The sequence below is a fragment of the Schistocerca serialis genome, chromosome 12 (genome assembly GCF_023864345.2).
Source record: "Schistocerca serialis cubense isolate TAMUIC-IGC-003099 chromosome 12, iqSchSeri2.2, whole genome shotgun sequence".
NCBI lineage: Eukaryota > Metazoa > Arthropoda > Insecta > Orthoptera > Acrididae > Schistocerca > Schistocerca serialis.
Genome location: NC_064649.1, coordinates 117144368 through 117167119, shown reverse-complemented (window position 1 = coordinate 117167119; position 22752 = coordinate 117144368). Strand labels below are relative to the sequence as shown.

The 22752-nt window shown below is 42.6% G+C and overlaps 1 protein-coding gene and 3 non-coding genes across 4 annotated transcripts in view; 1 reads left to right on the top strand and 3 right to left on the bottom strand.

Moving 5' to 3' along the window:
* Nucleotides 1-22752, bottom strand: part of LOC126427981 (uncharacterized) — a 724905-nt gene that overhangs the window by 80046 nt on the left and 622107 nt on the right. Inside the window, exons 27-28 of the mRNA XM_050089866.1 lie at nucleotides 19009-19227; nucleotides 8405-8655 (exon numbers count right to left, since the gene is read on the bottom strand). Of these exons, the coding sequence (XP_049945823.1) occupies nucleotides 8405-8655; nucleotides 19009-19227 (470 nt within the window). The remainder of the gene's footprint in view (nucleotides 1-8404; nucleotides 8656-19008; nucleotides 19228-22752) is intronic.
* Trnat-cgu (transfer RNA threonine (anticodon CGU)) lies at nucleotides 9030-9104 on the bottom strand. The gene has a single exon. It is a non-coding gene; the product is annotated as a tRNA-Thr (tRNA).
* Nucleotides 17835-17908, top strand: Trnas-cga (transfer RNA serine (anticodon CGA)). The gene has a single exon. It is a non-coding gene; the product is annotated as a tRNA-Ser (tRNA).
* Trnas-uga (transfer RNA serine (anticodon UGA)) lies at nucleotides 22423-22497 on the bottom strand. Its single transcript has one exon. It is a non-coding gene; the product is annotated as a tRNA-Ser (tRNA).

Genomic DNA, 22752 nt, shown 5'->3' with positions numbered 1-22752 from the left:
TCCAAATTGAACCCTGCCTGGAACAGTTCCGTCCTCCGTCACAGCGGGACCCACCTCCTCTTCCTCAAAATCACCCTCTCCAAACTTTCCAGGAATTTCTGACTTCCAGCCTTGCATCTCAATCCTGCTTAAAAAACCTTAATCCTACACCCAACATCACCACTGCTGAAGCCCAGGCTATCCGTGATCTGAAGGCTGACCGATCCATCGTCATTCTTCCGGCGGACAAGGGTTCCACGACCGTGGTACTTGATCGTCGGGAGTATGTGGCTGAGGGACTGCGTCAGCTTTCAGACAACACCACATACAAAGTTTGCCAAGGTAACCCCATTCCCAATGTCCAGACGGAGCTTCAAGAAATCCTCAGAACCTTAGGCCCCCTGCAAAACCTTTCACCTGACTCCATCAACCTCCTGACCCCACCGACACCCCGCACCCCTACCTTCTACCTTCTTCCTAAAATCCACAAACCCAATCATCCCGGCCGCCCCATTGTAGCTGGTTACCAAGCCCCCACAGAACGTATCTCTGCCTACGTAGATCAACACCTTCAACCCATTACATGCAGTCTCCCATCCTTCATCAAGGACACCAACCACTTCCTTGAACGCCTGGAATCCTTACCCAATCTGTTACCCCCAGAAACCATCCTTGTAACCATTGATGCCACGTCCTTATACACAAATATTCCACACGTCCAGGGCCTCGCTGCGATGGAGCATTTCCTTTCACGCCGATCACCTGCCACCCTACCTAAAACCTCTTTCCTCATCACCTTAGCCAGCTTCATCCTGACCCACAACTTCTTCACTTTTGAGGGCCAGACATACCAACAATTAAAGGGAACAGCCATGGGCACCAGGATGGCCCCCTCATACGCCAACCTATTCATGGGTCGCTTAGAGGGAGCCTTCTTGGTTACCCAAGCCTGCCAACCCAAAGTTTGGTACAGATTTATTGATGACATCATGATCTGGACTCACAGTGAAGAAGAACTCCAGAATTTCCTCTCCAACCTCAACTCCTTTGGTTCCATCAGTTTCACCTGGTCCTACTCCAAATCCCATGCCACTTTCCTTGACGTTGACCTCCACCTGTCCAATGGCCAACTTCACACGTCCGTCCACATCAAACCCACCAACAAGCAACAGTACCTCCATTATGACAGCTGCCACCCATTCCACATCAAACGGTCCCTTCCCTACAGCCTAGGTCTTCGTGGCAAACGAATCTGCTCCAGTCCGGAATCCCTGAATCATTACACCAACAACCTGAAAACAGCTTTCGCATCCCGCAACTACCCTCCCGACCTGGTACAGAAGCAAATAACCAGAGCCACTTCCTCGTCCCCTCAAACCCAGAATCCCCCACAGAAGAACCACAAAAGTGCCCCACTTGTGACAGGATACTTTCCGGGACTGGACCAGACTCTGAATGTGGCTCTCCAGCAGGGATACGACTTCCTCAAATCCTGCCCTGAAATGAGATCCATCCTTCATGAAATCCTCCCCACTCCGCCAAGAGTGTCTTTCCGCCGTCCACCTAACCTTCGTAACCTGTTAGTTCATCCCTATGAAATCCCCAAACCACCTTCCCTACCCTCTGGCTCCTATCCTTGTAACCGCCCCCGATGCAAAACCTGTCCCATGCACCCTCCCACCACCACCTACTCCAGTCCTGTAACCCGGAAGGTGTACACGATCAGAGGCAGAGCCACGTGTGAAAGCACCCACGTGATTTACCAACTGACCTGCCTACACTGTGATGCATTCTATGTGGGAATGACCAGCAACAAACTGTCCATTCGCATGAATGGACACAGGCAGACAGTGTTTGTTGGTAATGAGGATCACCCTGTGGCTAAACATGCCTTGGTGCACAGCCAGCACATCTTGGCACAGTGTTACACCGTCCCGGTTATCTGGATACTTCCCACCAACACCAACCTATCCGAACTCCGGAGATGGGAACTTGCCCTTCAGTATATCCTCTCTTCTCGTTATCCGCCAGGCCTCAATCTCCGCTAATTTCAAGTTGCCGCCACTCATACCTCACCTGTCTTTCAACAACTTCTTTGCCTCTACACTTCTGCCTCGACTGACATCTCTGCCCAAACTCTTTGTCTTTAAATATGTCTGCTTGTGTCTGTATGTGTGGATGGATATGTGCGTGTGTGCGAGTGTATACCTGTCCTTTTTTCTCCCTAAGGTAAGTCTTTCCGCTCCCGGGATTGGAATGACTCCTTACCCTCTCCCTTAAAACCCACTTCCTTTCGTCTTCCCCTCTCCTTCCCTCTTTCCTGATGAGGCAACAGTTTGTTGCGAAAGCTTGAATTTTGTGTGTATGTTTGTGTTTGTTTGTGTGTCTATCGACCTGCCAGCGCTTTTGTTCGGTAAGTCACCTCATCTTTGTTTTTATATATAATTTTTCCCACGTGGAATGTTTCCTTCCATTATATTGATATCAAAATATATAGTTTTTTGGAAAAAGGCTGTGTTAAATTATGCAGAAGGTACTGTGTAACATTTACTGAAAGTTTGAAACAAATAGGTTTGGAAGATCCTTAGAAAACATGTAATTAGTATGAGAAAATAAAAGTTTTGGGAATCGAGCGACAAAGATTGGATTAACTTTTTAGTGCATTCCAGGTCCATAGGATGGATTATCTTCATCCTCTGCAAACTCCTCCTCCAGCTTCCTCTTGTTCCTCCTCCTGTTTACTCTAGCTTGTATTTCTAGACTCTTTACAGCCCTGTCTGCAGCCCGAAGGCGTTCCTTGTCTAAAGCAAGCATCGCTCGTTGTTGTGTTCGTAGATTTTGCTACCATTTTCTTCAGTTGCAGTTTCTGCAACACTGTTCCAAAAGGTGGTCATGTATGAACACTTATCACATTTCAGTTGTATTTCACTAGCAAGTCCTACGTGCTTTATTATGGAGAGTTCCAGACCAACTTCACTACAATGAATACATCTTACACAGTTTGAAAAAATTCCTTTGAGAACCGACATATCAAATATTTCATTCACATCCGATTCGCCCATAAAACATTCATAGTTTTCACTCATTGAACCAGGCTTCTTCTGTGAAGTATTTTCTTTCCCACTTTCACTGCTATGGGCAGGTGTACTTGAGAGGTTAGGTTCACTCACTTGGTTATCGTCTTTATTGTTTACAGTAATGACACATACCTTTGGCTTTCCAATATTTGTCCTTTTCTTAAAATCCTTCAGAGGATTTCTAATAACTTTACTTTTACTCATTATTATACTTCAACAAAACAGAGAATCAAGAAACAGAATTAATTACGAATATTTTGGAGATAACGACAGAGTAAATAAACATGAAACAATCGACAATCACACCAGCGATATATATTGAACCATCACAGGTTAGCCACAACACATACTTTATCTCACATCACTAAAATGTACCTGATGAACACGGACGTTAATAATAACACCATTTGACAGCAGTTTAACAGCGCCACAGTGGGTCACGCCCATGTAGAACACATTTCAAAAAAATTTAAAAATAGTTGTAGTCTTCGGAATTGAATAAATTATATATCTATTAAAAGGTAATAGTCTGCAGATTCAGAAAACGCAAAAAAGTAAAAATTGAACTTTTCATGATTTTGAGCCTTTCCGGAGCCCCTTAATCGATTTCAGGCAAATTTGGCATAAAAACAGCAGGTCTCACAAGTAATAGCGCAGTGGGGTTTATAACTTCCTGGCTCCAACAGGAGTGGAGATACGGGCAAAAGTGTGTTTTTTCATCTGTGGCATACAGGCTGCTCTGGACGAAAGGCATGCTATGTAAAAACAGTATTGGCCTACCAAAGCAACCTGCTTTGCAGTGCAGTCTACATGTCAGGGGCAAGAAATGGTTCTCCAGACCCCCACATGTAGGCTGACCTAATTGAAAGGTTATATTGTGGTAGTAGTATTGGCCTACTTTAATGAACTGTATTGCAGGGGCTACACATGCTGATGAGCGCTGCTGCAGACAGGTTGAGATGGATAGGAATGGGGATGGACACAGTGAGGTGAAGGAGAGAGGGGGAAGAGGAAATGTACAAAGAGGGAAGGAGGGTGAAATGCATGAGGCATATGGAGAGTGTAGAGGGCTGATGGAAAAGAAAGAGGAGGAAGTGGGAATGGAGATGGAAAGAGAGATGGGGAGGAAGATACAGTCAAAGGGTGGAAGGTGGAAAGTATAGTAAGAGGGAGGGGAGTGGAAGATACAGTAAGCAGAAGGGGATGGAGAAAATGGACAAAGAGAAGGGGAGGAGTAGATGAAGAGACAAAGAGTGGGGAGGTGGAGATAGAGGTGGGAGGATGAGGAAGACAGACTGAGTGAGGATGAGGTGGAACAGGATTTTTTTATTTTTTTTATGGGGGGGGGGGGGGGGCAGATGTGTTGAATACAGGTGTTTAACACACATGGTCGAACCCATAGGGAAAAGGCTAGTAGTTAACAATGATGAAAAAATAATTTTATATCATTAATTAATTGTCTACAAATAACTAAATTTGGAGGGCAGAGGACAGTTTTATTTCAATGTTTGCCTTTCAACTTACAAAATTATTGGTTGAAGGTTTCTCAAACATACAGCAAGATTGATTGGTTGTTGTGGAACACACTTTTGATGGCGTGTCATGCCATCATCATCAGATTATTATGGTCAGTCTCTATGCAATGTTGCTCAATTGCTGATTTTGTTGGTTGCCAGAGATCGGTATGTCTTTTACATTCAGTACAGTTTTCTTCAACTGTGCAAGTGGATTGTCTGACACATGCATTTCTGCTCTAGCACAGTATGTAATACAAACCAGGTTTTAAGAGTCCCAGGTCATCATTTACTGCCCATAGAAGGTATTTAGCCTCAGTCAATGGGAGGTACACATCTCTGATATTTTGTTAGCAAAAAATTCTACCGATTTTTCTGAATACGTTGCTCGCATATGCGATGTAGTCTGCCAATGTGGGTTTACCCTTATCAGTCGTCGGCTGTCGTGTGGCCTTCCGATTAAAGGAGCGTTGACTTGGCAGTGAATATAGCCACGAAGATGGCACATTATGCCATCACAATTTGTTCCACAATGAACAAACAATCCACCTGACCTGCATGCCTGAGACACCTCAGGAGCAGCATATTTTCCGGGAAAACCTTTGAACATCAGTTATTACTGAACATTGACCGAACCAAGCTCACTGCAATATGCTTCCCTGTGTAGAACTTCAGACTGAGCAACATCCGCAGCCACCAATTTATAAAATCCTATCGATTACGCGATAAGTCACACAAATCTGAAGGCTGTAAATTCAACTAAATAGTTAGGGATTACAATTACAAATAATCTAAATTGGAATGATCACATAGATAATATTGTAGGTAGATCAAACCAAAGACAGTGATTCAATGGCAGAACACTTAGAAGGTGCAACAGGTCTACTAAAGAAACTGCTTACGCCACGCTTGTCCGCCATATTCTGGAGTACTGCTGTGCGGTGTGGGATCCGCATCAGGTCGGACTGATGGATGACGTCGAAAAAGTGCAAAGAAGAGCAGCTTGTTTTGTAGTATCGCGAAATAGGGGAGATAGTGTCACAGACATGACACGTGATTTGGAGTGGTAATCATTAAAACAAAGGCATTTTTCGTTGCGACGGGATATTCTCATGAAATTTCAATCACCAGTTTTCTCCTCTGATTGCGAAAACATTCTGTTGGCACCCACCTACCTAGGGAGAAATAATCATCACTATAAAATAAGAGAAATCAGGGCTCGCACAGAAAATTTTAAGTGCCCGTTTTTCCCACTGTTCAAGAGTGGAACGGTAGAGAGACAGCTTGAAGGTGGTTAATTAAACCCTCTGTCAGGCACTTTATCGTGAATAGCAGAGTAATCACATAGATGTGGATGTAGATGTGTAACCCTTAACATTTTGGGCTATAGCCACAAGCAGCCTTCTTCACGGTGACTTGTGTGTCGCATATTCACAATTATAAACACAATACTGTGCCATACTACCCATCCCCCTCGGCTGCTAAAGGACAAGGACACCTTGCCACTCCATGTGAGGACACAATGGCGATAACGGGGAGCTCGTATGCTTTACGGTCAAAACTGCTTCTTACTGTTTGTTAATCACAAATCAGACAGAAACTGCTCCTGTAATGCACTACTGCTTATGCAATTTCCCACAGTTCAGAGGATCTGCCAGGGCATACTGTTCATTCTCTTGGGCTATTTGCCCTCATGCACTGTGGGTCGCCTCTACTGCAACAGGTTCAGTCAGGTAATATCCACATACTTTGCATAAAGGGAGAATCGGTACGGTCTGTCGTGAGCGAATATGCCTACTGGGATGACATAGCAGCAGCTGATGTAATATTAATAAGATGATAAGTAGTTGTTGTGATGGTCTTCAGTTTGACAACAGTGTATACTGTGCAAGCCTCTTCATCTTTGAATAACTTCTGCAACCTGCACCCTTCTGAATCTGTTTGCTATATTCCTCTACCAGTCTCCCTCTATGATTTTTACTCTTGACACTTCCCCCCATTACCAAATTGGCAATTCCTTGATCATCTCAGAATGTGGTCTATCAACTGATCTCTTGATGTAGTGAAGTTGTAAAGTGAATTTCTTTTCTGCCTATTTCAATTTAGTACCTCTTCGTTAGTTGTCAAACCTACCCATCTTATCTTTAGCATTCTTCTGCAACAACACATTTCTAAAGCTTTTACTCTCTTATAGTGTGAACTGTTTATCGATCACATTTTGCTTCTGTAGGAAGTTCCTACTCTGGACAAATACCTCCAGATAGGCCTTCCAAGACAGCAATTTTGATTTGGCTCCTCTTTCCACGGAATCTCAAGCCCATCATAATCTGAAGTGTCCCCTTTCCTTACATCCACCTCGCGCCCACATCACTCCAATCTTCCCTCTTCTATTTTGCCTTGTAGAAGATTCTCTTTCACTAGGTCTCTCAGTATTTGATTCTCCACTCATATAATTGTGTCACTCATTCTAGTATTCAAAAACTTTCTTTCACAAACCCATATTCTGCTTCTTTGACTTTACTTCAATATCATATGCAGCAAAGCTGAAATAGGTGCACAGTAGGTCTTGTATATGAGTCTTTTGCAGTTTTGGGGCACTTCCTTGTTGAAAATCAGTCTTCTTGTGGTTCTGAAAAATTCTGTTATACCCTTTAACTTATCTCTTCCCTGTTACCCCACAGGATTATCAAGGAATATTCAGAGAATATTACACAGAAAATGAGGACTGTTGGGGGTGGGGAGGAGAAGGGTGTATGGTGACGGAGGGATACCATACTTCAGTTTGTAACATGAACAACAGTAAATAAACTGGATCAAGGAATTCCTTCAGTGTCAGGTAAAGAATAAAAAGGAGAGTATGCTACAGAATAGTATGAATATATAAAATCCACTACAAAACTGGAGTTACCAAACCACCATGCACTTTTAGCAAGTGTACAGGTGATACAAACACACTTTTCTTAAATTCATATCTCCATGTGCTAAAAATAGTGGTCCTACAGGGTGGCAACACTGTTGCACCAAAAGATTTACCTGGAATTTCATTTTTTTTTCCAGGTTGGTGCTCCAGCTTTCCTGACCCCATTTTTGTAATATTTGAAGTTTTACTCTACTAGTTTTCAGGGATACAAATTTTTTTTTGTTTTCCCATTTTGGTTGGGATTTACAGTTTTATAACAATTCACCACATTATAAGCTCTTGGAGCCCCCATAAATTCCTCCATTACTGTTGTCTGATCCCATTTCATGCCTCATTGCATCACTGTAATAATCTTAAGTATGATAAATTCTCACACCAAATGACTTCAAACTGTTGTCAGTGGAATGTAATATCGATAACTTTGATATTAACTACACATCATTTTGAAATTGCAGGTCTTCACACAAAGGTCATTGCTAACTCCAAGCATGCTACTGTGAGCAATTCACCAAAGCAGAACCATATTCACAGCTACCTGACAAATTGTAATGTACACGAATTACACTCCACAACACAATAGTGACTATTCTCGAGGTTGGTGTGCCCTAGAGTTAGCCACAATCGAGCAACAAACATTACAATTCAATGTCTTCCTTCACCTTTCCTAACATGACTTCACAAATTGCTGTTACTGAATCAGACTCTTAATGGTGTAACAAAAGACTCAGCAGATTTCTTTCCATCAATGAAATTTTATCTTCCATTTAAAATATCTCAGGTATCCTGCCGAGTCTTCCAAAATTCTCCGAGATGTCTGTGACTTACTGGCCCCTTCAGATCCCCGATAACACCCAATTTTCCAGGTTTCTCCGACAAGCTGCCATCTCGTTACGGGACAAAGACTGCTTACTGACCTCTTCAACAGTACTGCAGGTTCTCCCGAGCCCGTGGTGAGGTCGCTGAGAGAAGAGCGCACCGAGAAGTTGTGCGGGCTGTCCTCGGTGGCAAACGTCTCCAGTTCGTCCTGGGCAGCCTGCCCCGGCGGCGGCACTCGCAGCCTGGAGGACAGCGAGGACGCGCGCCTCGGCACCACCCGGGCAGCTGAGGCGGTGTCCGCAGCAGCCACGGGTCGGTGCAGCACCGTAGTGGTGCTGGGCGTCTTAGCCTGCAATACCGACACACAAACTCTGCCTACTGTGGGTCTGACACAAATACAGAATTACAGAGTTTAGTTACACAGATTGTCCACAGCAATTTTTTTTATATAATTTACTAAGTTAGGTTTCTGTCAGAGACACAAATAGTATTTTTATTAGCAACTAATTTCTAACATTTCATTCATTCTCAAACCATTACGTACATTAGAAGGTACAATATTAACAAAATATGAAATACATTTTGTGTACCTAGATCACAGCAGTACAACAAATCATTTATAGCATTAACCTGCATTTGTAACGCTTCACAGTACATAATACATCTGTTTTTACATCAACTCTATATAACAAATGTTGAAACTTCCTGACAGATTAAAACGGTGTGCCGGACCGAGACTCGAACTCGGGACCTTTGCCTTACGCGGGCAAGTGCTCTACCAACTGAGCTACCCAAGCATGATTCACGCCCCCTCCTCACAGCTTTACTTCAGCCAGTACCTCGCCTCCTACCTTCCAAACTTTACAGAAGCTCTCCCGTGTACCTTGCAGAACTAGCACTCCTGAAAGAAAGGATATTGCGGAGACATGGCTTAGCCACAGCCTGGGGAATGTTTCCAGAATGAGATTTTCACTCTGCAGCAGGTCCTGAGTTTGAGTCTCGGTCCGGCACACTGTTTTAATCTGCCAGGAAGTTTCATATCAGTGCACACTCCACTACAGAATTAAAAACCTCATTCTGGAAACATCCCCTAGGCTGTGGCTAAACCACATCTCCGCAATATCCTTTCTTTCAGGAGTGCTAGTTCTACAAGGTTCGCAGAAGAGCTTCTGTAAAGTTTGGAAGGTAGGAGACAAAGTACTGGCAGAAGTAAAGCTGTGAGGACGGGGTGTGAGTTGTGCTTTGGTAGCTCAGATGGTAGAGCACTTGCCTGCGAAAGGCAAAGGTCCCAAGTTCGAGTCTCGGTCCGGCACACCATTTTAATCTGCCAGGAAGTTTCAACATTTGTTGCAAAAGGCAAAGGTCCCGAGTTCGAGTCTCGGCCCGGCACACCATTTTAATCTGCCAGAAAGTTTCATATCAGCACACACTCCGCTGCAGAGTGAAAATCTCATTCTGATAACAAATGTTACTTGACTGTATTACGGTTCTCTTGATACACTGAAAATATGATAGCCATCTTTCATCGCTTATATATAAAAATTTGACAGGGGCATTTATTGTTTATTATGTGCTCGACTGTTCTGTCTCTCAGAGGTCATAAAGTTACAGCTAAATATGCAGATGCTGTACTGACAAAAGGTCTCAGACATTATTGAACTATTTTATGAATTACCAATATGTCATAAACTAACTGTATAACTGAATCATGAATCACTTTTAAAAAGAAAAAAAAAATTATTGTATTAAATTTTGTACTGTTCGTTCATAAATTTGTCCGACTCCTTTATTTTCCATTATGTATTTTCCAGTCTTCGAGTATGTCTAACTTCGTTCCTTTAGGTGCCATTTGAAAAATTTTCATAGTGTTCTCACTATGAAGACTATGAAATACACAAATGGAAGACAAAGGAGACAGAAAAATTGACTAATGAACAGTCAGAATTTAAATAAAATAATTTTTTCTATTTCACTGTATGATTCATGATTCAGTAAAGCAGTTAGCTTATGACATATCGGTAATTTATAAAACAGTGCAATAATGCCTGAGATATCCATCAATACAGTATCTATGTATCTAACTGGAACATTATGAGTGCTGAGAGACAGAGAATATGAACGCATTACAAACAATTGAAGGTGCCTGTTCACTTTTTATATAAAAACAAATAAAGATGCCTGTCCAATTTTGACTGTGTCTAGACAATTGTAATACAGTTGAATAACATTTGTTAGACTGATGTGATGTAAAAAAAAATTATTATGTACTGTGAAACATTAGAAATGCAAGTACGTCATAAAACATTTATTGCACTACTGCAATCTGTGTACACAAAATATTTAAAAATTTTGTATTTTATGTTTTCTTAATAACACTGTACCTTATAATGTAGGTGGTTTGAGAATGAACAAAAATGTTCAAAAATAGCCACCAATAACAATATTATTTCCAACTCTGATGGAAACCGGGTTACTCTAAATGATGGACCCACTTTCAAAAATTCGCAGGTATTCAAGTAAAAATCCAAAATGAATAAGCTTTATACCAACTAAAAGAGGAAGTTTTTGGCAGGCAGCAGCGGGAGGGCGGTGATGGTTTCAGATGCGGCCGGTAGAGTTCACCCGGCAATAGGGCCGTCATTCTGTATCACAGTCAGTTGTGAGTGAGATGGCGACTGTGGAGCACAAGGTTTTCCGAGTTTTCAAGTTTGCAAAAAGTGAGTTTCAAATTGCAGAGCAGTGGGCATTTAGTACCAAATTCTGTATTTGACCTCCAACTCGCAAAAGCATTAGCCGTTGGTTTAAGCAATTTAAACATGCTGAGAGTGTATGCAAAGGAAAAAGCACAGGCCGACCGTATGTGTCAGAGGATGATGTCCGACAGATTCGAGAACATTTTGTGCACAGTCCCAGTAAGTCTATCAATACAGCCAGTTGAGAACTTGGAATATGCCAACCAATTGTATCGAAAGTTCTGAGATGGCATTTGCTGTACAAGCCCTACCAATCACAACTTGTGCAAGCTCTCAACCCCAATGACAAAGAGAAGCATCTCACATTTCGTGGTCATGTGTTAGCAAATATGGAGGATGACGCAGTTCTACAGCGTGTAATATTTAGCGACAAAGTGACGTTCCACCTTAGTGGAAAAGCTAACAGCCACAACGTTCGCATATGGGGTTTGGAAAATCCACATTCCCCATTGCAACATGAAAGAGACTCACCAAAGATCGACGTGTTCTGTGCCGTATTCCGTACAAAGGTTTATGGGCCATCTCTCTCTCTCTCTCTGTAATGGGAATCATGTACCTGGACATGATGGAACAATGGCTGTTCCCTCAAGTTACGGAAGATTCCCAGGACTTCATTTTTCAACAGGATGGGGCTCCACCCCATCGGCACCCTGATGTACGAGACTTTTTGAATGACTCCCTTCCTCAGCGCTGGATCGGTCGCAGGGGACTTGAGGACCAACTCTGCACTTCTAGCCACCGAGATGATCTCAGACCCTGCGACTATCTCTTATGGGGTTGTGTGAAGGAAGCTGCTTACGTCCTACCTCTACTGACCACTCTGAATGATCTGCGGAACCGGATCACTGCTGCCGTGGACTCAGTTAACAGCAGATACCCTTTCGCGTGTGTGGGACAAGTTTGGCTACCGCGTCGATGTTTGCCGTGCAGCCACATTGAACATTTATCACAATTCTGATTATTTAATTATTATTAAAAACTAATTAACTACAAATTATTAAATTGATATCAAACATTATGAAAAAAACTTTGAAACATCCTCTTTTCATTGGTATAAAGCTTGTTCATTTTGGATTTGTACTTGAATAAATACGAAGTTTTGAAAATGGGTCCATCATTTAGACTCTTGATATCAACACAATGTTAGAAGTACGTAAAATCTTTTTCGTTAGATATGCGGAAGTGTTTCAACAGCTCTTTCTTTCACAGCATTTACCTTCTCATTGAGGATCCACTTGTTTTCATGATTTGGTAAATTTATATCTCGCCAGATGCCTTACTGTTACCGTAGCCTTCAGTTAACACAACGGTGGCATGTGCGTCATTGGTCTGTTTAAAAAGTATTCTGTGTATCATTATATTTTAACTGTGTGTGTATTGTATTTCCTCAGATGGAGATGAGAGGCCGACCCAGCATGTGCCCAAAGAAGCATAAAAACTGTCTAAAAATCCAGACTTAGGTTGGCTGGTGTGCAATGCCAACAGTCATTAATCCACCGCACAGATGTGACCCGGGTCTGGCTCATCTCCCTGTCATGCTGGCTAGCAACCTGCATGCTGCTACATGAGGCGGTTACAAGAAACCAGGCAAAGCTTTCTCTAACAATTCACTTCAAATTCAGAATGAAAATTTGAAGCTAAGATTAATCTACTGGGTGATCAAAAAGTCAGTATAAATTTGAAAACTGTATAAATCACAGAATAATGTAAATAGAGAGGTAAAAACTGACACACATGCTTGGAATGACATGGGGTTTTATTAGAACCAAAAAAATACAAAAGTTCAAAAAATGTCTTACAGATGGCGTTTCATCTGATCAGAATAGCAATAATTAGCACAACAAAGTAAGACAAAGCAAAGATGATGTTCTTTACAGGAAATGTTCAGTATGTCCACCATCATGTTCACAAAATGTCTGACAGATGGCGCTGGACAGCAAAATGTTTTGTAACTGCTACCGTGATGGGTGAGAGGTACGCCGATATGTTACAGAACCGCATCATCCCCAGCCTGGCTGATAAACACCTGCTGGGACGTACGATGTTTATGCAGGATGGCGCTCCACCCCATATTGCTAGACACGTGAAAGATCTCTTGTGTGCGTCATTTGGTGATGATCGTGTGCTCAGCCGCCACTTTAGTCATGCTTGGCCTCCCAGGTCCCCAGACCTCAGTCCGTGCGGTTATTGGCTTTGGAGTTACCTGAAGTCGCAAGTGTATCGTTATCGACCGACATCTCTAGGGATGCTGAAAGACAACATCTGATGCCAATGCCTCACCATAACTCCGGACATGCTTTACAGTGCTGTTCACAACATTATTCCTCGACTACAGCTATTGTTGAGGAATGATGGTGGACATATTGAGCATTTTCTGTAAAGAACATCATCTTTGCTTTGTCTTACTTTGTTAGGCTAACTATTGCTGTTCTGATCAGATGAAGCGCCATATGTTGGACATTTTTTGAACTTCTGTATTTTTTTGGTTCCAATAAAACCCCATGTCATTCCAAGCATGTGTGTCAATTTGTACCTCCATATCTACATTATTCCATGATTTATTCAGTTTTCAAATTTATACTGACTTTTTGATCACCCAGTATTTTACTATATAGCTAAAGTGGTCACTCCATTCATCAGTCCCAATTGCAAGTTGACTTTCAAACGGTTTTCCAAGGCCAATAACAATTTTACTTTCAATATTTCATGCAGCTGACCAATTTAAACAATTAAAATGCTGACATGATCTACTTGTTAAGAGGTACAATCTCATACTGAAGGTTCAACACAAGCATTAAAGATAGAAAATGTGTAGATGTCTTGAGGGAGTATAATTTAAAGTGCACAAAATACCCAGACTATATTCATTCATTCATTTCAATCCAGATAATGATAGCTACATGAAACCCAGAAGTATCAGTGTAAGACTGAAAGAAATGCATCACGCAGGTGTGAGTATTTAAATTCTAATGGCGTGCCGAAGCATGATCAACAACATGCCAGAGTTTGAAGCATCCACGAAAAGCGGTGAAGCTCACATAATACTAGGTACAGAAGCTAAAAAATTGAAGCTGCATGTGAAATTGTTTGGGCAGTATCGGGGGTGGGCATAAAAAGATAATTGGATCCTTCTCTTGCCCACCAGATCTCCTGAAGTAACTGAAAACTTCAGAGAAAACTTCAGTTCACTCGTACGTAAGTTCCCCCACCATATCGTAATCACCGGTGGAGACTTAAATCATTCAACAAGTAATTGGTAAAATTACAGTTTTGTTAGTTGTAGAGGTAATCAGACATCCCGAGAAACTTAACTAAATGCCTTCTCTGAAAACTACCTAGAACAGATGGTTGGGAACCCCACTCATGATGGAAATACACTACTGGCCATTAAAATTGCTACACGAAGAAGAAATGCAGATGATAAACGGGTATTCATTGGACAAATATAGTATACTAGAACTGAAATGTGATTACATTTTCACGCAATTTGGGTGCATAGATCCTGAGAAATCAGTACCCAGAACAACCACCTCTGGCCGTAATAACAGCCTTCATACGCCTGAGCATTGAGTCAAACAGAGCTTTGATGGCGTGTACAGGTTCAGCTGCCCATGCAACTTCAACACGATACCACAGTTCATCAAGTGTAGTGACTGGCGTATTGTGACGAGCCAGTTGCTAGGCCACCACTGACCAGACTTCGGTGAGAGATCTGGAGAATGTGCTGGCCAGGGCAGCAGTCCAACATTGTCTGTATCCAGAAAGGCCCGTACAGGACCTGCAACGCGCTGAAATGCAGAGTTTCGCAGGGATCGAATGAAGGGTAGAGCCACGGGTCGTAACACATCTGAAATGTAACGTACACTGTTTAAAGTGCCGCCAATGCGGACAAGACGTGACCGAGATGTGTAACCAATGACACCGCATACCATCACGTCGGGTGATACGCCAGTATGGCGATGACGAATACACGCTTCCAATGTGCGTTCACCGCGATGTCACCAAACATGGATGCGACCATCCTGACGATGTAAACAGAACCTGGATTCATCCAAAAAAATGACGTTTTGCCATTCGTGCACCCAGGTTTGTCATCGAGTACACCATCACAGGCACTCCTGTCTCTGATGCAGCATCAAGGGTAACCGCAGCCACAGTGTCCAAGCTGATAGTCCATGCTGCTGCAAATGTCGTCGATCTGTTCGTGCAGATGGTAGTTGTCCTGCAAACGTCCTCATCTGTTGACTCAGGGATCGAGACGTGGCTGCACGATCCTTTACAGCCGTGCGGATAAGATGCCTGTCATCTCGACTGCTAATGATACGAGGCCATTGGGATCCAGCACGGCGTTCCGTATTACCTTCCTGAACCCACCGATTCCATATTCTGCTAACAGTCATTGGATCTTGACCAACGCGAGCAGCAATGTCGCAATACGATAAACCGCAATTTCGATAGTCTACAATCCGACCTTTATCAAAGTCGGAAACATGATTGTATGCATTTGTCCTCCTTACACAAGGCATCACAACAACGTTTCATCAGGCAACGCCGCTCAACTGCTGTTTGTGTATGAGAAATCGGTTGGAAACTTTCTTCATGTCAGCACGTTGTAGATGTCACCACCAGTGCCAACCTAGTGTGAATGCTCTGAAACGCTAATCATTTGCATATCACAGCATCTTCTTCCTGTTGGTTAAATTTCGCATCTGTAGCACGTCATCTTCATGGTGTAGCAATTTTAATGGCCAGTAGTGTACATTGTACAGTATTTAAACTAATGTGACGCACCTTGAAGGAGTTATGCAAATTGGTCACAGATTGATATTCCTACAGGTATCGATGGAAAATGCAAAATTGTAAATTTGGTGGTTGATGAATGAATGTGTGATGCTGCAGTACAATTTCATGGCACAGTTGACAAAGATAATAAAAAATTAGAAGGTATTAAGTCTTTGCAAATTTCATTCCACATACGCATTCCCAGATGGATAGTAATTGTGCCTCACAAACAGGTGTGTGAACAATATACGCAGATTTCAGGATCGGAGAGAGGATGTGTAGTTGGGCTGAAAGAGGCCGGTTGCAGTAATTAATGAATCGCTTGGCATTTGAATACGAGTGATGCCACTGTTTGATGATGTTGGCAGGAATGGATGAACCGTGGTGAACACACTGCAAAGAAACAAGTGGTCGACCTAGAGATATGACAAAATGTGAGGACCGAGCAATAGTAAGAGAGGCAACAACTGCTGCTTCAGTGATCACAACGACCATTAATCGGCAGGCTCACAGAAACGAAGCTGAGCTTATGGCCCCCCTTGCACTGACTACCATTGATCTCTGTACACCAATGGTGCATTTGCAGTGGTGTCAGGCACATTCGGCTTGGAATATCATTGACTCGAGTAGAACAGTCTTCAATGATGAAACCACTTCGAAATGAGTCCCAATGACCAGCAAAGATGTGTCTGGAGATGCCCAAGACAGTGATGGGATACTAAAACGAATGTTACCTGCCGTACAATACAACAACCGGAGTGATGGTCTGTGATGCCATTTCATTTCACAGTAAGGCCCCTTTGGTCATCCATGGCACCCAAAAGCACAAAGGTATGTCAACGATATTCTACACCCCAGTTTTGTTGCCCTTCACAGCAAGCCATCCTGGGCTTACATTTCAACAAGATAACGCTCACCTGTGTATGGCAAGAGTTTCTACTGTTTGTCTTCGTGCTTGCCAAACCCTACCTTGGCCAGCAAGGTCTCTATCAATCAATGCCAACTTGAATAACTGCTTGCACAAGCATCAGAAGTGGATCAAAGCATTATTAACTTGCTCAACTTGTGAAGCCCTATCTCTTGAGTAAACGGTCCAATTTTTCTGAAATTGCAATCATTTGTTTGCCTGCGCATGTACAACACATCTACTGATTTCTGTCCTATTCAGATAAGTTCTTCGTGGTGCATTGTTGTTTTTGTCTTAAGGGTGTATCAGCACTTCTGCAGCTCCTTCCACCTAATAAAGATAAAAAAGTTTTTCTTAAACTAATCTCTACAAGTGAGAACTGGCGATATAACATGCCCTCAGTTCTTGTGACCACCTGGTCTTAATGTCAATTACTTTCTTCAGTCTCAGTATTTCTTCTCAGTGACTATTCCTTTCCTCACTCCCTTTTAGTTTTCTATATCTTTCATTTTCTGACCTGCCTTTTTTTGCCCTCTCCCCACCACTTAACTTTCTATTCTTATTAACTTGTGGACAATGTTTTGTCAGTAATCTCTGTTTCGCGTATTACCCTATCTTCCACCTTTAAGCTCCCCAATTTTCAAATCTTGTCTGGCACAGTCCCCAAAAATCAGTCTTTCCTTCTCGTCTCGTCTGGTAAGTCTTCCCTGACCTAGGGTTCTGGGCGATTCTTCTGTACTCTCCCCATTTCCTAAATCTCATCGGCCCCTTTCCATTATCCCAGTTCTTTCCCCGTCAACTCTTCTGCCAAAAGGAGCCACTAGTTCCGAAAGCTTGCAAATTTCAATACTTTATATGTGCTTTCTACTGCTACCATTTGGCGAGTAGTTTCCTATTCATCCAAAACCATTATATTTTCAAAAACTGATTATTTTCATTGTTAAATTAGTAGTGGAGTGAAACTTCCTGGCAGATTAAAACTGTGTGCACCGACCGAGACTCGAACTCGGGACCTTCTGTAAAGTTTGGAAGGCAGGAGACGAGATACTGGCAGAAGTAAAGCTGTGAGGACCGGGCATGAGTCGTGCTTCGGTAGCTCAGTTGGCAGAGCACTTGCCCGCGAAAGGCAAAGGTCCCGAGTTCGAGTCTCGGTCGGTGCACACAGTTTTAATCGGCCAGGAAGTTTCATATCAGCGCACACTCCGCTGCAGAGTGAAAATCTCATTCTAGTAGTGGAGTGTTTACATGTTCTGTGAGAAACAGCATTGGCATGTCAATTCACACGCAAATGTATTTTGCAGTGCACGTAAAAGCATTACATATGTTTAACGTGCATTCTATAGGAACATTGATAGCGACAGTAACAGTAAGGCCTAAGATAGTATTTTTGCAGTGCACTCCAAAGTTGAAATACGTGGAAAAGTATGATTCTTGTGGGCAAACGTATGAGTTGTACAAAGGTTCACCATGAAATTCTAACAGTATATGAACCAAATTCAGTGTCATGACCAGCTGTACTGAAATGATGCCAACAATTTGACTGACATCACAGATGTGAGTGATGTTGATCAGAAAGACCAGATCTTGCACTGTGCGGGTTTCTCCTTTTTAGAAGCTGAAAGGACATCTGTGGAGAAAGAGATTTGCTCATGACTACAATCACACTGCAATTCTCAAGTGGCCCTGTGACTGACGAATGGATTTCTATTGATGAGGAACTGAATGATTGGCCGAGTGTTCTGACCATTGTTTTCAAAGACTCTGTGACTATGTTGAAAAACTGTGTCCTTATCCGTGCCACTTTGAAGAGAAGTGCACAATTCAATGAAAGTTACTCAGCCTGCCAAAGTAATGTCTTAACTTTTTCAAGTTCCCTTATAGATGGTACAAAAACAGTGCGGGCAACTAATTTGGATCATTTCATTCTTACTAATGGTTTAATGATACCCATCCAAATATAGTATACTGAACAAAACCTGCAAGACAGACAGATAATGACTCCACTTCCTCATATCCAAATAAATTAGGTAAGTCCACAATAACAATGACAGGAAGTGCCAAACACACACACAGCTAAAGACTTATGTGATATTTGTGGACAAAGGGCAAACTGTCTTTTGTAGTGTGTCGTGGAAGTGCACATGTGCTACTGGCACGCGCGCACGCGCACACACACACACACACACACACACACACACACACACACACACACACACACACACACACACACACACTCTGTATATCTAACAGAGCACTTTACCTTAGGCATGCCGGACTGGATGCATTCTGCCAGCATGTTATCATCACCGCCAGCTGACAAGTTGTCGTCCGAGAGGTCCCCGGTTCCCGTGCCAGTCCCCGGTAACGACAACACAGAGAGGTCGGAACGTGAGCCGGCGTGAGACAGACCGGCTGCCGGAGTGCCCTCGGTGCAGTAGGTGCGCACTGTGTCCTCACACGGACCTCCGGCGTTCATCTGCTGGGGAGGAGCAAGTGACCCAAAATTAGAGTCAGTACTTTTCACCAACATAACTAAGAAACATGTCAGTGTACTACCTCATTTTTCCCCTAAATGAAATAAAAAACTGTCAAAACTCGTCGCTGGATTTTACCAGTATGCTGCAGTTAAGCACCTGTGAGTCCAAAGCACTACTTGAAATAAAAATATAAATTATTCTCAGAAAGTATACATGTATAAAAAGCAATGACAGTACTTCTTACTTCGAAACTAGCTCTGGAAGACGTAGTCTATGTGTATGACCATAGTATGAGAAGAAATTGTTGTATAATCACCAAATTGTAAATTTGAATTACATTACATGAAAAGGTCTATCCGTGGGCAGAGAATTGAAAATTTTGTAAAAGCAAAGTTGGGGATCTGCGTTCTAATTATTGCAGAATCCACTGTTACTTCCATTCATTTCTCAGCACTGTTTTTCACTTTTAGTAGTTTATCCAAATACTGTTTCCAACTTTTTACTTACCGCCTCTTGTTGCATTATTAGCTCTCCATTTTTCTCTTTCACCAGCCTTCCACTATCACTTTCTTACACTTCTTTTCACTTTCCTGGCATTTCCTTTTACTTTCTTCCTTTTTATCTGTGTTTCATTTTTCTTCTTTTCCTTTGCTGCTTTCCTCACCCTTTCTTTCCACAACGGTGTCTCCTTACCCTTCATCCTCCAAGACATTCTGTCACAGGTGTTCTCTGCAGAGTGTAAAAATGCCTCTTTGAACTTATCCCATTCTGCCTCCACATTTCCAAATTCAGTGCTTGGTATTTTGAGCTTCAGTGACTTCCTGAACTTTTCTTGTATCTTCGTACCTTTTAGTTTCCACACTTTTATTTTTTTTCTCCCTTTCTGTCTTTAATCTTCCATTTTACCCATCCTCATCTTCGCCACCACTACTCAATAGTCTCTATCAAAACCTTCTTCTGGGAGTGCAGTTACATCCATCAACTTACATGATGTTGTTTCTCGACCAGAAAGTAGTCAATTACCATATTTGTCGTTATCTGCCCCCATCCATACCGTCTTGTCTTTTCATTATTTTTCTTCCCAAATCATGTGTTGCCAACAATCAAACCATTTCTTTTGCAAAAATCAACAAATCTGTACACAAGTTCAATATTACTCTTTAACAATAAGCTACTTGGTATTAGAAGTATTGGTAGAAAGACTGTGGATTTCATTAAGGTATATCTGAAAGTAGATTACATTGTTTATTACATTTTATTCTTGTTTGACAACATACACCACTGTTTACATATCAATTCCCGTTTCAGGTCCACCTCAAGACACTACAAAAGTCATGGCATGGATGAAAAGGCACCTGCACTTCCACTCTTCCTATGCAACTGTTTCCCTTGCATTTAGCCCAGGTTTGAAGTCTTGGGAAATTTTTGTATGCTTCATCAAGTCAGATTCTGTGATCACTGCCAACTGCTTGCCAACAATCCTTTCTGAAATTGTGACCTTTGTATACCCTACTTTTGGTGTTCCGTAGCTCTGGTAGTATATGGATTACATTTATAAAATTCATAATTCTCTTGTTTGTCAATTTCTCCACTGCTGTACACAATAAACTCACAACAATAAACAACTATTACATGGACACTATATTGTGGCAATAGGCCGTGAGTGTACACGAACGAGAACTTAAGACTGCTCGAGAGGTGAGGTGTTATGCGGGGCAGCAAGCCCCGCCTCCCTCTCACAGTGCTGCCACCTGTGTCCGTGTTCTGTGCATCTACGAAACCAGAGCTGTCCTAACAGTCATAGGGATCACTGACACCTTCTAGTGTAGTGAGAGTTGCAGAGAAACCTCTTTATGCAGCAATGTTATCGTCTTCACTCACTTCAAAATAAGAAAGAAAATGACAGTGCACAAGACAAAGCAAAGTGGAGTGCAAGAAACTATTTGGTGGTGGCTACAGCGTAACTGTTCACTGCAGTTCGCAGTGGTGAAACACGGCCGACCTACTGTTAACTTACAAAACCACAGTGCAAAATAACCGCACCTAAAACTGCTACATTATAGTGTCCGCATAATAACAAAATAGACAGCTATATGTACGCACACAAACTTCTGAACAAAAGCAAAATGGCGTTGTTTTCACTCAGACATGTGGCCGCACCACTGTCAGTGAGGGTAGTGACAAATAAAAGTGAGAGCGAGAGTGAAGCATTTACAGATAAGAACAGAGGTAGATATTAGCCGGCAATACAAAGTATTCTCCACCCTTGGTGGAAAACATCAGCAACTCCACATCAATATGCAGGTAACTACCTGCAACATCAGCAATACTGCCCTGCCACACTGCAAAATTGCTGTGTATTGCATCCACATTGCAGCAATGTTGACAATAATGCTTCTAACAACAAATATTGCCGTAAAATATAGACAGTGAAAACACACCTTAAAAGACATTGTCAGAAAGCTGAGACTCTAACTCGGGACCTTTGCCTTTCGCGGGCAAGTGCTCTATCATCTGAGCTACCCAAGCACGACTGACACCCCATCCTCACAGCTTTACTTCTGCCAGTACCTCATCTCCTACCATCCAAACTTCACAGATGGTAGAGCATTTGCCCACGGAAGGCAAAGGTCCCGAGTTTGAGTATCGGTCTGGCACACAGTTTTAATCTGCCAGGAAGTTTCAATTTCAATCTTGTTTACATGCCTGCTGTCTCCGGTCAATGCTATATGTCGAGTGGTTACATTTACTCCTTCCATTATTTATTACTAATCTCCAACATAATTCAAGATTGGCACATGACATACATTATGATGCAGGCACACACAGTTATCTACAGCTTCACCTTACTGGTAATGGTATTTTATAACTTCCTGGCAGATTAAAACTGTGTGCCGGGCTGAGACGAGACTCGAACTCGGGACCTTTGCCCTTCGCGGGCAAGTGCTCTACCGACTGAGCTATCCAAGCACGACTCACGCCCCGTCCTCACAGCTTTACTTCTGCCAGTACCTCGTCTCCTACCTTCCAAACTTTACAGAAGCACTCCTGCGAACCTTGCAGAACTAGCACTCCTGAAAGAAAGGATATTGCGGAGACACGGCTTAGCCACAGCATGGGGGATGTTTCCAGAATGAGATTTTCACTTTGCAGCAGAGTGTGCGCTGATATGAAACTTCCTGGCAAATTAAAACTGTGTGCCGGGCCGAGACTCGAACTCGGGACCTTTGCCTTTCACGGGCAAGTGCTCTACCAACTGAGCTACCCAAGCACGACTCATGCCCCGTCCTCACAGACGAGGTATTGGCAGAAGTAAAGCTGTGAGGACGGGGCGTGAGACGTGCTTGGGTAGCTCAGTCAGTAGAGCACTTGCCCGCGAAAGGCAAAGGTCCCGAGTTCGAGTCTCGGCCCGGCACACAGTTTTAACCTGCCAGGAAGTTTCATATCAGCACACACTCCACTGCAGAGTGAAAATCTCGTTCTGGAATGGTATTTTTGTGTAATGAATGTTTGCTCACTGTGTTCTA